General features: G+C 43.2%; 1 protein-coding gene across 1 annotated transcript in view; it reads left to right on the forward strand.

Annotated features, from left to right (window-relative positions):
• Positions 1-18,719, forward strand: part of si:dkey-240h12.4 (death-associated protein kinase 2) — a 104,370-nt gene that overhangs the window by 59,380 nt on the left and 26,271 nt on the right. Inside the window, exons 5-6 of the mRNA XM_034160545.1 lie at positions 2,912-3,041; positions 14,324-14,372. Coding sequence (XP_034016436.1) covers positions 2,912-3,041; positions 14,324-14,372 — 179 coding nt within the window. The remainder of the gene's footprint in view (positions 1-2,911; positions 3,042-14,323; positions 14,373-18,719) is intronic.

An 18,719-nucleotide genomic window follows, 5' to 3' on the forward strand; every position in this document is an offset into this window, starting at 1 on the left:
CAGTTTATATTGTGTTAATTTCGACAGTAGTATGGGGTGGCTAACGGTGTCAAACGCCTTACGGAGATCTAGAAAAATAGCTCCTACAACCCCTCCATTGTCTAGGTTTGATTTTATTGTTTCAGTGAGCAAGCAGCAGGCAGTTTCAGTCGAGTGATTTGCATGAAACCCAAACTGCATGGGATGTAGTAGTTGCTCATCCTCCAGATGTTGAGTGAGTTATTCCCCTACTACTTTCTCAAGGATCTTAGATATTACAGGGAGGATACTGATTGGTCTGTAGTTATTGACGTCTTGCCTATTGCCAACTTTGTGAATTGGTGTCACAATTGCTGTTTCCAAGGCCGAAGGAAAGTGAATTTCTGCCATTGACTGATTTATTAGCCTGGTTATTGGAGCACATAGGGTGTCTTTGTGTGTTTTTTTAAAAAACTGTATCAAAGCCATTGACGTCCTTAGCCCGGGAGCTTGATAATGAAGATAGGATTTTGTTTACTTTTACTTCATTTGTTGGCTCTAGATTTAGTTCATTTTGATTGTTCACCACTATTTCATTGTACATTTTTTGGGGGAAATTCTTGTTAATTATTTCCACTGATTGAATAAAGTTCTGGTTAAAACAGTTGCCAATTTCCAGTTTATCATAGAGGATAGAGCCATCCATATTCAATGTTATATTTTCCTTCATTGCTTGTACTTTACCTGTAAGTTTATCAATGGATTTCCAGAGTTCTCTAGTATTCCCTTTAGCGGCTTTAATGATGTCTAGAAAAAAAATCTGCTCTAGACTTTCGGAACTGCATTGTAACTTTGTTTCTAAGGCTTTTAAAAATCATACGGTCAGTATTAAGGCCAGTTTTAATGGCTCTTTTAAGAGCTGAGTCCCTTTTTTCATGAGTTCCCAGCTTGTCTCATTTAATCACGGGACCCTCACTTTAACCTTTTTCTTGTTGGGCTGAGTTATGGTGAATTTGGAAATTATTTATTTAATTGTCATTATTAGTTCATCACCTGCCTGTTCAGTGTTTGTCCAATTGATTATATCACTCCAAGGGACATTCTTGAGCTCATTGTCTAAAAGTTTGTAGTTTTTTTTAGGTATACAGGGTGAGAATTTATAACTCTGAGCACCTTTTTGGTCTTTATGCCGTGATTTTGTCATCTTTGGTGCAATCAGTGTGATGTTGTGGTCTGATAAGCCTGTTATCAAGTTGTATGTTTTGGTTATGCGGTCAGGTTTAGTGGTGAAAATTAGATCCAATAGTGTTTGAGTGGAATTGGTTATCCTAGTAGGGCTGCTCACCATTTGAGTCATATGGAAGCTGTTCATAATTTCTTTAAGTTTCTTCCTACGTGTTTTATTCAGCCAGTCCAATCCCCCATTACTATTAATTCTTTAGCGCTGTACTTTTTGAGTATATCTGACAGTGAATTCAAAAATATGTCTTTAGCATTGGGAGGTCTATACACAACAATGAGGTTAAAATGCATCTCTGGAGATAACGTAATTTTCACTCCAGCACACTCAATGATAACATCTTCAATTTCCATCTCTTCACTCTTAATATTTTCCCTTACATATATCATAACACCTCCCCCTCTCCCACTTGCTCTATCCTTCCTATAGATTTTAAACCCCGGGACATTGATTATAGCAGAGGGTGTAGTGGGTGTTAGCCAGGTCTCAGATAGGCAGAGATAGTCCAGGTTAGAGTCTGTTAGTAGCTGCTGGATTTGTTCACTTTTTTGTACAACACTTCTTATATTAAGATGCCCTCCAAATATCCCCTTTGGTTTCATTTTTTCTCCCCAAATTATTTTTGCATGGTTTACAGTTTGAAACATTTTTGTGGCTTGCTGCTTAATACTGGCCGTAGTAGAGGTAGTGTTACTCATCTTTACGTTGGATCTGGTCTGTGACTGCTGGTCAGCAGTACACTCACGTTGCAGGCCAGGTAGCAGAGCACTGATGTCATCGATAGTTTTCTGCGAGGGTTTGCCACGCGCGACCCATACTGCTGGTCCGCGTGCCCTCTTTGGATTATTCCGTGGATTCTGTTGAGCCCTTGGTCTGTAGACGTTTCCGGAGAGGTCCACTCCCTCCGGACGACCTTTCAGGCTCGGGTGTGCCCGCTGTGGACTGGGCATCTGCACACACAGCGAATCCACGCTGCTCCAGGAGCAAGGTTTTCCCGACCTCGGTCTGTGTGTCATCCCATCATGGCTGGTGATCGGTGTCACCCCGGTGCTTGCCGGAAAGATGGAATCAGAGTAAGTTTGTAGACTAGATGTATAATATGGCATACTTAAAGAGAGTACCTGTAAGTTTCCAGCGGTGCTCCTGCTGTTTGCGGTGTTGATGGCGTGGGGTCTGTCTATTGTTGTGTTGTTGATCGGACCAGGTCCAGGACATTGGTGGATGTCGGCGGACAGCATGAGACAGATCGTGATGACAAGTGCGAGGCTTTGTTGTGGTTTGAGAACAGTTTTTGAGCACCTCTTTGCTGAGTTAAAGAGGTATGGATGAATGAATGTAGCGGCAATGGCATATTTCCCATAGCCAAAGTGTTTGTTGGCATTGGTTAGCTCGGCCATTTTTGATGGCTTGACTATACCGTTGAAAATCCGGTTGTCTTTCAAAGTCCAAGATTGGCTGGTGTTAAAATTCATTGTATTTGTGAGCAGAGCGTAAACAAAGCAGAGCTGCTACTATACCTGCTGCACCTGACGGCGCCATCTTGTTCCAGCTGAGCTGCCTGATTTCTAATCAGGTCGAGGTAAATGGCCTTGAGGCAACTCTGCTGTGATTTGGCGCCATATAAATGAAAATAAATTGAAATTGAAGTTTAAAACAGGAACAAATATTTTTATATAAGACAGGAACATTTAACATTTTATTCTTTCCTTTCAGCCAGAAAACATCATGTTGTCAGAAAAAGTATCTCCACATCCCACCATCAAACTCATCGACTTTGGCCTGGCTCATCGCTTTGATCATGGGGAGGAGTACAGGAGTACGAGTGGCTCCCCAACGTATATTGGTTTGTATTCTCCCTCCATGAATTTACAGTCTTTAGCCCACAACCACAAAGTAGAAAAGTGGATATTGAAAAGGGTTCTAATGGTTTCCATTCTGGCTCCCATCAGCCTTTGCGCCTGTCCAGGTGTCACTGCCTCTATCCACATCTTACAGGACAGTGGAGGTCAGGTGTCACCTGACTGAACTAATCCATCCCAGTACCAGACACAGACTTGTGGAGAGGCCTTGTGTTGCTTTGAGGGGGACACTTTTATTTTTAGGTGAGAAGTGTAAAGTCCAATTCAATCAGGGGTTTCTCCCCCAGGATTTTTAGAAATTTGAACTGTTAAATATGCAGTTATAACTTATTTTGAGAAGGAAAGAGCAATATTCTTATGTCTGACTCGTGAACAAGTGCAGAGCTGTAGAGCAGGAACAGGTTAATGAGCGCAGTTGAAGTGCACCTCTAATGTTGAGCTACTGAGTAGATTTAAAAACTTCATGCACCTCCTTTTTGCACTAAATGCAAGTACAGACTAAAGATTCTCTACTGACCGTTTGTTATTGTTACCAGCAGGACACACAACTCACACCCAGCGTGAGTTATCAGGAACAGTGAAACTCAGGCTTCCTGTCACTCTCTTCTCGGACCGTCCGTGGTTCTTGATTAAAGAAACGCTGTATATCCATTTTGTAGTTCAGCATAGTTTTTTCCACTTCGTTCACAGCTAGCTCCAGTCGTTACAGAAACGCAACATTGCTCAACATAACGTGTAATTATGAGAAAAGATCTCATAATTACAAGGTGTCTATTTTTTTTTTATCCAGGGAATGTGATGTACTTCCGTAATTAGCCAACGATCTACACACATTTCCGTGTTATGTTTCCATTTTACCCAGATCATTTCATGAACCAACCAAATCATTCATAATTATTTTAGTAAAATCAGATAAAGCACAGTGTGTTTATCAATATTATTATGAATCATTTGTATTGAAAATTTGCACAAATTGTAATCATGGTAGTCTGTGATTTATTTATTTTTGTATTTGTGGTTGGCGGGTGACTGGCAGGCTTGTCCGTCCATGGCCGTCCCAACTGCCTCTGAGGGTGAGCAGGGTACCCTAAGACCCGCCCATGATTCTGGATATGGAGCTAATCAGGTTGGGTCAGAGCTCAGAAATGAAAATTGTGCATCTTGGAGTTCCCTGAGGCCGGTCTCAAGAAATGCCAATAAAGGACAAGCTGCACTGTTGTCTGCTGAACAGAATTTGCCCGTTTTATCAGTTATCTAGTTGTTTTGATTGAGTTTATGCAAAATGTTTGTGTGCACATTCTCCAGAGAGTTTCCATTCGATAGATCGGCCTTGGGCCAGAGTCCTGAAAGTCGGTGTGCCACTACCACCTAGGGTTGCAAAACGTGCTACCAATAATTTACTAGGTGTGTAACCATCTGTATTACAGTTTTTTTAAATTGCTAAAACACATTTCACAAAGCTCTCCCCCATTTTCTCATAACGCTAAACACAACTCACTTTTCTAAAGCCACATACACAAAACCACACCTTCTCTTTTCAGAACACAAACTGTCACACCAAAACAGCTGCTCAAAGCCTGCAAACATGTCAACACTATATGCATCATTACACACTACAACAAAACAACTGAAAACACAATGTTCAGTGTGTGAGAATGTCCTTTTTACATTTGTTCGCAACCGCCAAAGCATAATATCTATGTGAACAGTATCTGTTATCAAAATACGAGGTCTGTTAGAAAAGTATCCGACCTTTTTATTTTTTTCAAAAACCTGATGGATTTGAATCACGTGTGCTTGCATGAGCAAACCTTGAACCTTCGTGCGCATGCGTGATTTTTTTTCACGCCTGTCGGTTGCGTCATTTGCTTGTAAGCAGCCTTTGTGTGAAGATGGGTGGAGTCTCTCTGCGTTTTTTCTTTGCAAGGAAAATGGCGGAATGACTGGAGCAGCGCGACTGCATCAAATTTAGCCAGAAACTGGGCGACAGCCAGGTGGAAACCATTCGGATTATTCAAACGGCTTTTGGTGGCGATCCTATGGGCATCACACAGATTAAGGAGCGGTACAACCGGTTTAAAGACGGCCGCACAACGGTGGAGAGCAAGCCACGCTCCGGTCGGCCATCAACATGCTAAAATGACCAGATCATTTCCAAAGTGAACGCTGTGGTGATGTGGGACCGTTGTGTGACTATCCGAGAAATTGCGGAAGAGGTGGACATCAGCACTTTTTCGGCACATTCCACTGTGACAGAAGAAATTCATCGGCACGAAGGTGATGGCACAGCAAAAGCGCCACCGTGTTGAAGTCTCACAGGACATGTTGTGACATGCTCACCTCTTCCACCATTTCGGATGATTCAGACGGCTTTCCGTGGCTTTTCAGTCGTGTGACTATCCAAGAAATTGTGGACGAGCTGGGCATGTCCCAACATGTCCTGTGAGACTTCAACACGGTGGCGCTTTTGATGTGCCATCAGCTTCGTGCCGATGAATTTCGCTGCAACTCTTTTCATGGCAAAATCTTCTGTCACAGTGGAATGTGCCGAAAAAGTGCTGATGTCCACCTCTTCTGCAATTTCTCGGATAGTCACACGACGGTCCCACATCATCACAGCGTTCACTTTGGAAATGATCCAGTCATTTCAGCATGTTGATGGCTGACCGGAGCGCGGCTCGCTCTCCACCGTTGTGCGAACGTCTTTAAACCGGTTGTACCGCGCCTTAATCTGTGTGATGCCCAGAGGATTGTCACCGAAAGTCGTCTGAATAATCCGAATGGTTTCCACCTGGCTGTGGCCCAGTTTCTGGCAAAATGTGATGCAGTCGCGCTGCTCCAGTTGTTCCGCCATTTCCTTGCAAAGAAAAAACGACGAGAGACTCCACCCATCCTCACACAAAGGCTGCTTACTAGCAAATGACGCAACCGACAGGCATGAAAAAAATCACTCATGCGCACGAAGGTTCAAGGTTGGCTCATGCAAGCACACATGATTCAAATCCATCAGGTTTTTGAAAAAACTAAAAAAAGGTCGGATACTTTTCTAACAGACCTCGTATATTACTGTTTGTAGCATTCATAGATTTGTGTGTTTCATATGAACAGTATGTAAATCTACAGAGAATACAGTATGTACACTACTGTACTGTATCACAACTCAGTGCAAACACTACAGAGGATCCATTACACACAATACTCATTGAAGACACAATGTTCAGGGTGTGATGGTTTTTTTGAACTATACCACACACACACACATATCATTGTGCGGCATCACGTTGTCGAGCTGGGTCAGGCCACAGGACCTCATCTACGTTGCAGGCATGATGGTGCGAGTTTGCCTTGCTGTCCCTCCTTGGCCTGCTCCTCTCCCTCCTTGGCCTGCTCCTCTCCCTCCTTGGCCCGCTCCTCTCCCCCTCCTTGGCCTGCTCGTCTCCCTCCTTGGCCTGCTGCTCTCCCTCCTTGGCCTGCTCTTCTCCCTCCTTGGCCTGCTCCCCTCTCTCCTTCCTTGGCCTGCTCCTCTCTCTCCCTCCTTGGCCTGCTCCTCTCTCTCCTTCCTTGGCCTGCTCCTCTCCCCCTCCTTGGCCCGCTCCCGCCTCTGTCCATTGTGGCACTGTATACGTTTGGAACCTTCAGCAAACTGTGCACTCTAAACTGGCTTCTATAGGTGTGGTCACATCATTTGCAACAAGTGTCTACAATTCTGAGTCGTTATGTTTAATGAATGAAGCCAGGTGTGTACATTGTGTTCAGGTTTTGCTGACTGTGGCAAGCATTTTGCATCACTTGAGCTTTAAATTGAGAATCTGACCAGAGTTTTATGCAACTTGTGTTCCAGCAAGGCAAAATGTGTTTAGAGCCGGGGCCGCATACTGGGGAATCTCCGTCCAATCCTCTGCGCTGACCGGCAAACTGCATCCCTCAGTACACTGCATTCTGCTCTTGTAAATGCCAGATCCCTCACTAATAAGACATTTATACTCAATGATTTCATTTGCACGAATGATTTGGATCTGCTTTTGGTGACTGAGACGTGGCTGAAACAAGGTGATAACGGCGCTTTTACGGAGATCCTTCCCTCCGGATACTCCTTGTTTAGCGCCCTTCGAGCTTTGGGCCATGGTGGTGGATTGGCCACAGTTTACAAACAGGACTGGAAATGCCATCTTATCCAAGGTAGTGACTTTTCCACATTTGAAGCACAACTGTTTGTAATAAGTTTCACATCCCCTCTACTGTGTGCTGCCATCTATCGCCCCCCGAAGTACAATTACGATTTTATTTCTGAGTTCTCTGACTTTTTAATCAGACATTCTGCCTAAATATGACAACATACTGATCTATGGGGACTTCAACATTCATGTTTGCTGCCCTCATAACCAATTGGCTAAGGAATTTAAATGTCTAATTGACTCTTTCAATCTGACCCAGCATGTTGACTGTCCCACACACGAGCTTGGACATACGCTAGATTTGGTCATTTCACATGGACTGTCATTGACTTGTAAAGGGACAGCAGCCACCCATATTCAGACCATATACCTGTGCTGTTTGATTTTGTTGCTCCAAGTCCAATAACCAAGTCCTCAATTTCTGCGTGTGCTCGCCGGACCATCACCTCCTCCACAGCTGCAGAGTTTGCATCTGCCTTCATGGATACTCATTTGCACTCTGTGGATAGCATCTCACTGCCTCCAGATGACTTCATCATCTCCTTCACCTCCACCTGCTCCAGGATATTGGGCACCATTGCACCGTTAAGATGCAAATCCACAAAGCCCAAACTGGACCCCTGGCGAAATGATATCACGAGAGCCCTGCGCAGGAGCTGCAGACAGGCTGAACACAGATGGAAAAGGGATCGTCTGCAGGTCTCTTTAGAAATTCTGCATGCCAGGCTGGTGGAGTATCAACGAGCAGTCACTTTGGCTAAATCTCAGTATCTTCCCGGGTCATTACTAACAGCTCTAGTAATCCTAGAGTGTTATTTAACACCATCAACTCAGTCGTAAATCCACCGACAGTGTTGGCAGATGTCTCCGTCTCAACCTGTGAAAAATTTCTCAAATTTTTCACTGATAAGGTAGCAGCAGTAAGAGACAACATTGTAAATAACTCTGGTGTCTGTGTAGAAGTGGTCTGTCCCACAGTCCCAGTAGCGACTCTAGATCACTTTGAGCAGAATGTGTCTCTCTCGCTCCTCTCTGAGGTGGTGCAGAGCATTTCACCTGGTTATTGTCCATTGGACATAATTCCCGCTAAGTTATTAAAAGAGGTCTTTACTTCTGTTGGGCCATGCCTCATCTCATTTATCAACAGTTGTCTTAGCTCTGGAACAGTTCCACAAGTGTTTAAACATGCTGTTGTCAGACCACTACTTAAGAAACCCAATCTGGATCCCTCTGTCCTGGCAAATTTTAGGCTGATCTCAAATTTATCTTTTTGTCCAAGGTTTTAGAAAAAGTTGTTTTTATACAGTTGGAAGAGTTTTTAGAACAAAATCAGATTCTTGAAAAATTTCAGTCTGGTTTCAGGTCTTGTCACAGCACTGAGTCTGCTCTGTTGAAGGTGTAGAATGACATCCTCATGTGTCTGGACTCGAAAAGACCCATGCTGCTGGTCATGTTGGCTCTAACTGCAGCATTTGACACTGTGGATCACTCTCTCCTCTGCAGACGTTTGCGAGAACAGGTTGGACTCTGGGGCACTGTGTTAAAGTGGTGTCAGTCTTATCTGACTGATAGGAGCATTAGGGTCATGATGAATGATCTCTCCTCCTCTACTGTTCCCCTAACTACAGGCGTGCCCCAAGGTTCCATTCTTGGTCCTTTGCTGTTCTCCCTATACATGTTGCCACTGAGTTCTGTCTTATTCAAACACAATATGTCTTTTCATTTCTATGCCAATGATTTACAAATGTATCTGCCAGTCACACACAACAGGTCCTGTGCACTGCTGTCCATGCAAAATGCATTGTCAGACATTAAACACTGGCTTTCGCAGAACTTTTTGCACCTCAGTGAGAGCAAAACTGAGTGCATTTTGTTTGGCTTGAAACCTGGTGATGCTCTACCTGACTTAAATGATCTTGCTCCTTACCGTCAGTCAGTTGTAAGAAATCTGGGGGTCAAATTTGATAAATATTTAAAATTTGACAAACAAATTGACAGTGTGGTGAAAGCCAGCTTTTTTCAGCTTCGTCTTCTGGCCAAAGTCAAACCTTTCCTTTCACGGATGGACCTAGGCTATGCATGCATTCATCAACTCCAGGATAGACTATTGTAATGCACTGTATGTGGGTGTCAACCAGAGCTGTCTCCAACGTCTGCAGATGGTTCAAAATACTGCAGCCCGCCTTCTGACAAACACTCACAAACACAGTCACATTACTCCTGAGCTGTTTAGTCTTCACTGGCTCCCAGTCCGCTTCAGAATTGATTTTAAACTTTTAATGTTTGTTTTTAAAGCTACAACCCCTGGCAATAATTATGGAATCACCGGCCTCGGAGGATGTTCATTCAGTTGTTTAATTTTGTAGAAAAAAAGCAGATCACAGACATGACACAAAACTAAAGTCATTTCAAATGACAACTTTCTGGCTTTAAGAAACACTATAAGAAATCAGGGAAAAAATTGTGGCAGTCAGTAACGGTTACTTTTTTAGACCAAGCAGAGGGAAAAAATATGGACTCACTCAATTCTGAGGAATAAATTATGGAATCACCCTGTAAATTTTCATCCCCAAAACTAACACCTGCATCAAATCAGATCTGCTCGTTAGTCTGCATCTAAAAAGGAGTGATCACACCTTGGAGAGCTGTTGCACCAAGTGGACTGACATGAATCATGGCTCCAACACGAGAGATGTCAATTAAAACAAAGGAGAGGATTATCAAACTCTTAAAAGAGAGTAAATCATCACGCAATGTTGCAAAAGATGTTGGTTGTTCACAGTCAGCTGTGTCTAAACTCTGGACCAAATACAAACAACATGGGAAGGTTGTTAAAGGCAAACATACTGGTAGACCAAGGAAGACATCAAAGCGTCAAGACAGAAAACTTAAAGCACTATGTCTCAAAAATCGAAAATGCACAACAAAACAAATGAGGAACGAATGGGAGGAAACTGGAGTCAACGTCTGTGACCGACTGTAAGAAACCGCCTAAAGGAAATGGGATTTACATACAGAAAAGCTAAATGAAAGCCATCATTAACACCTAAACAGAAAAAAACAAGGTTACAATGGGCTAAGGAAAAGCAATCTTGGACTGTGGATGATTGGATGAAAGTCATATTCAGTGATGAATCTCGAATCTGCATTGGGCAAGGTGATGATGCTGTAACTTTAGTTTGGTGCCGTTCCAATGAGATTTATAAAGATGACTGCCTGAAGAGAACATGTAAATTTCCACAGTCATTGATGATATGGGGCTGCATGTCAGGTAAAGCCACTGGGGAGATGGCTGTCATTACATCATCAATAAATGCACAAGTTTACGTTGATATTTTGGACACTTTTCTTATCCCATCAATTGAAAGGATGTTTGGGGATGATGAAATCATTTTTCAAGATGATAATGCATCTTGCCATAGAGCAAAAACTGTGAAAACATTCCTTGCAAAAAGACACATAGGGTCAATGTTATGGCCTGCAAATAGTCCGGATCTTAATCCAATTGAAAATCTTTGGTGGAAGTTGAAGAAAATGGTCCATGACAAGGCTCCAACCTGCAAAGCTGATCTGGCAACAGCAATCAGAGAAAGTTGGAGCCAGATTGATGAAGAGTACTGTTTGTCACTCATTAAGTCCATGCCTCAGAGACTGCAAGCTGTTAGAAAAGCCAGAGGTGGTGCAACAAAATACTAGTGATGTGTTGGAGCGTTCTTTTGTTTTTCATGATTCCATAATTTATTCCTCAGAATTGAGTGATTCCATATTTTTTTCCCTCTGCTTGGTCTAAAAAAGTAACCGTTACTGACTGCCACAATTATTTTTCTTGATTTCTTATAGTGTTTCTTAAAGCCAGAAAGTTGCCATTTGAAATGACTTTAGTTTTGTGTCATGTGATCTGTGATCTGCTTTTTTTCTACAGATTTAAACAACTGAATGAACATCCTCAGAGGCCGGTGATTCCATAATTTTTGCCAGGGGTTGTGTACACGGACTTGCACCTTCCTACCTGTGTGAGTTGTTAGCTGCACACACACCAACAAGAACTTTGCGGTCCTCCAGTCAGCATCAGCTGGAGGTCCCCAGGACCAAGAGCAAACAGTGGGGAGACCGATCATTTGCGGTGGCTGGGCCTAGACTTTGGTACTCATTGCCCATTGAGTTGTGCTCGATAAGTACTCTGTCTCTGTTCAAAGCTAAACTAAAAACCTATTTGTTCAGAGTTGCTTTTAGTACATAGTTTTATTGTGGTTGTTCATTTGTTGTTGAGTTTATGCATTGATGTGAAGCACTTCAGTGAAGCAGTTCAGTACTCATTGTTGTAAAGGGCTATACAAATAAAGTTTGATTGATTGATTGATAGATTTATGACAAAAGGAGGACTGCGTTTTGTGAATTTGTCTTCATGTGAAATGTTGTGGTTTTGGCAAATGGGGCTAGTTTTATTAAATGTGTTTAGAGAACTGGTCATTTGGTTTAGAGAATTGGGTTTTGTGTTTTAGCAATTAAAAAAAACTGTAAGCCAAGTGGCCTCTGTGTGTGTGTGTGTGTGTGTGTGTGTGTGTGTGTGTGTGTGTGTGTGTGTGTGTGTGTGTGTGTGTGTGTGTGTGTGTGTGTGTGTGTGTGTGTGTGTGTGTGTGGCTTCAATCACACAGAAACTGAGAGCTGACATTTGCCATTTGGTATGCTTATGTATTTTGGGTGAAGGATGAACACTGAAAATAGAAAGTTGATAGGACAAATATTTTTGGAGAAATTAGCAATTTTAGCTCACCAGTAAACAGTGGACATTGTGCTGCAATGCACCATGGGAGTTCAGGGTTTTGGGGTTTTAAATGTTGTTATTGTGTTTCATGTTAGTTTAATAGTGTTGTTAGTGTTCCTGATTTATTGTGTTTTTGTAGTTGAATTGGTTTAGTCAGTTTTGTTCAATGTAAGTACATAATATAATTGTAAATACATTAAAAATACACGGATGACACAAGAAATTGAAAACACTTATTTCTATTGTGGTCTATTTAAAAATCAAATGAAAAAAAAAACAGAAGTAATAATAAAATAAAACTAGGACTGCAAGCAGTCATATATGGGCCTTTGATCCACGCGACCACTTACCGAGGCCAGCGCATCCCCTTGTGACCAGATGTGGGCGTGTGCATACAGGGGCAACCACTCATCACACAGTTAAAATTTCAAGCAAATCACACAATGCATGAAGGAGCTATGATATATTGATAGTTCATCCACTCGGGGGCGCTCAGTGTACAAACAGAGAGGCTGGGTGTGTTCAGGGGTCAACCGTCATCATACATGTGAAGTTTCAAGTCAATCAGGTAAAGCATGAAGGAGTTATCATGACTTGATGTTCCATGGCGAAGGGTCAAAATGGCGGCGCCATAGCGGCCACACCCTTCAACATAGAGAAAAGCTTTCGATAACTTTTGGTCAGTATCATCTCTGCATGCTGTGAAAGAAATTTGAAGTGCATTGGACAAAATCGCTAGGAGGAGTTCGTTCAAATATAACGTGTGGAAATCATGGCAAAATGACACGAAAATTCAAAATCGCTGACTTCCTGTTTGGAGTAGACCCATGGTGCAAGAGGCCCTAATAATACTGATAATAATAATAGTGTGTATATGATAACAAGAACATGAACAATTTATAAATACATTAAGGCAGTAAATTAACATTTATATTATTAACAGGAAATAAAAGAGTTGAGTTCCTCTTCTAAAAATTGTTGAGGTCTAAGTGTTGGGGTTCTGTTCTGGTCTCGGGTTTTTGGGTTCTTTTTTATGTGGTTCCTGTCCCTATGTCCCTTTTATACCCTTGTTTACCTCTTGTCTTCTTTAGGTCTTGTGTGTGTGAATGCACGAGTGTGTTTGGGCATGCCACCCTCCCGGTCCATGTTCATGTGTCCTTCAGTTGTGTGTGTGGGTATGGATGTGAGTGTGTGCGGGGAGCTATGAGTGGGTGCATGTGTGAGTCTCCATGCGCCCCTCCCAAATCATATGCAGGTGTCGTCTTTGTCTCTTGTCTGTCATGCACGTGAGTGTGTTTTGTCATCCATGTGTGTTCTTGTAGTTCCTACACACTGTCCTCTGGTCCCTACTTATTCAGGCTTTTCTTTTTCAGGTTCAGATTCAGATTCAATTTATTATTATTCTACCCTTGTGTGAACTTGGTTTATAGTGAGTGAGTCATCTTGTTTTGTAAACACACAGAACAAGACAAAATCAGAACAGAGCCAAGGCTAAAAGAACAAGGATGGCTCCAAGACAAAAATAAAAAGCAAGAAGAGTTAAAACATCTAAAAAGTCTAAAAACATGTCATACCAAGCCAAAGGATAAACAATAAATAATTAAATAAATAAAATAAAAATGTGCTGTTCATTATCATGTGTTTTTTTGGATGATGTCATTTGTCATGTTCACTGTAGCTCCTTTCCACATTCTGTCAGATGCTTGTTTGCTGCCACCTTGTGTTCCTTTTCCTGTCAGCACCTTTTTCAGCCTGCTCATCCAGTCGGCTCATCAGTGCACCTGTGATCAATTAACAAACAAAAACCTTTTCAAATAGTGACATATTTACTGAAAACAAATATGGATGACCAATAGTGCCATTACACGTGGAGACCACTTGTGAATTTCATTTGTACTCATGAAAATTGCAAAATATCCTGTGAAGGGTCCAAATTCTCTGAAACCACTTGTCATTTATGATCTGCTCCTCTGAGGGGTTCTTGTGTGAGGCTCCATGTTAGCTGGCTATTGAGGTGAAACTAGCATTGATTAAAACGCCTAAAAACAGTCCATAATGTCTGTAATGTTTAAACATTATGAATGTGTTTTGTTGGTAGATGTGTTAAAAAATCTGCACAGATTGTATTCTGTATGTGACAAAGCATGATAAATGCAGAGGATACTGCAGGCTTTCAGTTCTTCACTTTCCTGCTACGTGCTGATTCTGGAAGTGATGAAAAACGATTCAAGTCTCATCACTGAAGGTCACTGACTGCTGTTATGGGGGTGCAGGATGTGGGTTTGGTCTTCCGGTGGACTGATTGTCTGTCATCTGCTTCTCTCAGCTCCTGAGGTGATCAACTATGAACCTCTCAGCACAGCAGCTGACATGTGGTGAGCTCCATGAACGTACACCTGAACTCATCTGTCTTCGTGCATGATGCCCACGTGCACAAACATTTATTGATGTTTTAATATGTGTTGCCAACATGAAGCATAATGTGCAGGATCACAATAAGAGCATTCCTACACACATCTCCTCTCACGTCACTGCTCTGCTCTGTCACAGCCTCTGCAGGGGCGGGGCCATGTCTAATTGGAATCACTTGGGGCTCATTATAAAAGCAGGAGTCCAGCAACTAGTGATGGGTTGATGAGGTGTCATGAAACATTTCGAGACATTGCCAAACTGTATTGATACTGTGTCACTGAATACTGACACCTGCTGGACCTTAAAAATCCCTACAGGCACCAGAGTTGACAGACTCAACTAACATGGATTTCATGTCCACGTATATACAATAATATAATCGAAGTCATTGTATTTCATTTTGTATCATTTCATATGTTCATTTAAATTTAAATTCTTAAATAATAATAAATAATGTGAACATGTATCATAACGTGAAACTCTAAGTGAACATGTTGTGAATGAGGATGCTTGTGGACTGGGACTTTATTTTCTTTTTACAAATTTTTATTCAAAAAAGAAGTTGTTCCAAAGTCTTTGAGTCTGTTACGCTTGTTTGATGCGACTTCTCCAGCTTCAGAAACCACCCGCTCACAGGGCACAGATGAGGCTGAGTGCAGAGAAACTGTAATGACAGCTGGAAGAGGTTTTGAAATACTGTCTTGTGGTTGTCCCGGTATCTCAGAGGATTCTGGGACCCTCTGCCAGGTACCTCTGCACCTCCTGGATGGCTTCAGCTGTGGCACTTTTGGTCTGCCTGTCCCCTTCGATGTCGAGATGTTGCCAAAGGTCATCTAAAAACAACAATGTGGCATTTCAGGACATGATTCCCAAACAACAAACAAATAATGCTGAATATGAGGGCTGAAGGACCTGAACCAGTTCCTTGAACCCTTCACTCTCCACATTGCTGAGGGGCTGGCAGACCTTCAGGATGAAACTCAGCAGAGCCTCATCCAGCATCTGCTTCCTGAATTAATTATCAATAACTTAACTGTGAGTAAGTTGTAGACTGGCTGTATACCTGAGTTCATCCTGGGTGTATCTGGGACTTCATTCTCATGTCTGGTCCTATAATGTCTCATTGAGGAGGTGCTCTTGTTTAAATAGGAAAATTCTACTGAACAAATGCGACATTTAACCTGCAGAAAATAATATGAATAGCAAATTCAGAGTCACTTTGAAATTAATACAAATTCAGAAAGATCAAGTGGAAACTCTGAGAGGAGCTGGATGAAACAAGGAAATTAAAACACACCTTATTTTCCGATATGACATCAAAATGATCCCACACGGCGGAAACTTTCCTTTTTGTTTGCTGCTGCTCCATGACGTTTGGTAAATTTAATGATACACCGCAAACGATTCAAGATTCTTTTGGCAGATGGATCCCATTGACAGATATGCTTCCTTATAAACACAGTTTGGGCACTTTGGTGTCTCAGTGTCAGTTCGAAACAGTTCCTGTATCGGTCATGTGACTTTCACAAAGCAATACACGCACCAACACGGGGTTTCGCTCTATGAGCTGGACACATCACTACCAGCACCATTCTCTCTCGCTGCTGGTTCCTACAGGTACCACCTTTTTGTTTAGTTCTTGTTTTGGTTTTACATATACATGCTCACGCACCTACGCACTGCATCATCATCATCATCACTGGCATAATCTCGTTTTCGAGCATTAAAGGACCATGTCAGATCAACCTCAGTTGTTCAAGGGGTGACGATGTCGTATGTGGCTGCTCAGACCCAGAGCAGAATGGAAGAGTCGGGAACACTTTGTGCAGGGAACAGTGGGTGGTGAGTGAGGAAGGAGAAGCCGCTCTTTACGTTGCTGTCTCTTGTACTCTACTTCACAGCATCGTTGTTTCTCCATGTGGGCTGTTCCCTTAATGATGGTGCGCTTCCACTCAGTGTGGTTTTCGGCAAGGGTCTCCCAGTTGGCATAGTCGATGTTACAGCGATGAAGCGTCGCCCTCAGTTGGTCGCGAAATCGACGTTTGGGCGCACCGCTAGCTCTTGTGCCTGATTCGAGCTGTGAGAAGAGGATCTGGAGGGGGAGTCGGGTTGCGGGCATTCTTCTGACGTGCCCTGCCCAGCGGAGGCGATTTTGGGCCATCATGATCTCGATGCTAGAGAGATTGGCTCAGAGAAGCACAGATTTATTGGAGACATGGTCTTGCCATTTGATCTTCAGGATTGCACGAATTTTCTGCTGTTGGAAACACTCCAGCTTTTTTATATCACTCGTATACAGGACCCACAACTCAGAACCATAGAGGATGGTGCAAAGAACGATGGCTCGGAACACCATGATTTTCGTCTGGAGCCTGAGATTGTGGTTCAGAAATACCGTTTGGAGAGCTTCCCAAATGCTGCATGTGCAGCACGAATCCTGTTATCAATGTCTTTGTGCATAGTGCAGTATTAGAGAGGTAGCTTCCTAGGTAGGGGAAGGCTTCCACGGTCTCAAGGACTTCACCATGGAGTCGTACATTGCTGGTATCTGGAGGGGGATGGCCTGGGACTCCTTGCACAAGGACTTTGGTCTTTCCAGTATTGGAGGTAAGCCCAAAGTGAGAGTAGGCACCATCAAAGAGATCCACAGTGGCCTGGAGTGCGGCGACTGTGTCCGCAGGGGTTGCGTTGTCGTCAGCGTACTGTAGCTCCCGTACTGTAATCAGGGTGGTGAGTTGGCGGGCAGCACGAAAGCGCCCAGTGTTGAAGAGACCTCTAGACCTCTTTCCATTCTGCAGCGAAGTTGGATGCCAGGGGCCGTGTCGGGAAGTTTGTGGATCATGGCCCCAAGGTAGAGAGAAAAGAGGGTGGGGGCCAGAATGCAGTCCTGCTTTAAACCAGTGGTGATAGGGAAGGAGTCAGAGATGCTGTTCTTGTCCATGACGCGGCCAGTCATCCCATCGTGAAGAGCCTGTACAAGGTCCGTGAAGAGCAGCCGAAACGTCTCAAGGTTGCCCACATAGCTGGTCTTGGGACAGTATTGAAAGCCTTCTCCAAGTCCCAGAAGAGGAAAAGGAGAGGTCTTCGCTGTTCACAGGACTTCTCCTGTAGCAGGCGGGCACAGAAGATCATGTCAGTGATGCCACGAGATGGCCGGAAGCCGCACTGTGACTCTGGAAAGACCTCTTCAGCGACGGTCAGGAGCCTGTCAAGCAGAACCCGTGCAAAGATCTTTCCGGCACTACTGAGGAGGGAGATGCCACAGTAATTTCCCCAGATGGAGCGATCCCCCTTCTTGAAGATGGTAATGATGGTGGCGTCCTTCAGGTCTGCGGGTACGGCTTTTGTCTCCCATATGCGCAGGATCAACATGAAAAGCCTGGTCTTCACGGCTATGCCCCCATGAGAAATGAGCTCCAAGGGGATGTTGTCAGGCCCGGGGGACTTCCATGCACTTCAGTGCCTTCTGAAACTCAGTGTAGGAGGGAGGGAGTGACATCCAATGCCTGACAGGGTGTTGGGGTACCTTATGGTGCAAGTCCTCAGCTGCGGTAGATAGACGATTCAGAAGCATCTGTAAGTGTTCCTTCCACCTTTGAAGGATGGCTTGATCATCCATAAGGGTAGTTGCCCCGTCAGCAGACTGGAGGATGTTGGTACCACCGCAGCGGGGACCAAAGATTTCCTTTGTTGCAGCGTAGAAGCACTGGAGGTCTCTGCTGTCAGCGTATGACTGGATCTCCTTAGATTTTTCTTGCCACCACAGGTTCTGCATTTCTCTGACCCTTCGCTGGCACTCCTGCTTTGCATTTTGGAATCGTTGCAAGCTGGCACGGGTAGAGCGATTCTCCCATGCAAGGCGAGCAGATCTCTTCTGGTCAATCAGTTTTCAGATATCGGCATCATTTTGATCAAACCAGTCTTGATGGAAATGACTGGAGTAGCCAACTACAGTAGTGTTCAGAATAATAGTAGTGCTATGTGACTAAAAAGGTTAATCCAGGTTTTGAGTATATTTCTTATTGTTACATGGGAAACAAGGTACCAGTAGATTCAGTAGATTTTCACAAATCCAACAAGACCAAGCATTCATGATATGCACACTCTTAAGTCTATGAAATTGGGCTATTAGTAAAAAAAGTAGAAAAGGGGGTGTTCACAATAATAGTAGCATCTGCTGTTGACGCTACAAACTCAAAACTGTTATGTTCAAACTGCTTTTTTAGCAATCCTGTGAATCACTAAACTAGTATTTAGTTGTACACTCAACAAAAATATAAACGCAACACTTTTGGTTTTGCTCCCATTTT

This window comes from Thalassophryne amazonica, chromosome 20 (assembly GCF_902500255.1).
Source record: "Thalassophryne amazonica chromosome 20, fThaAma1.1, whole genome shotgun sequence".
NCBI classification, from domain to species: Eukaryota; Metazoa; Chordata; class Actinopteri; order Batrachoidiformes; family Batrachoididae; genus Thalassophryne; species Thalassophryne amazonica.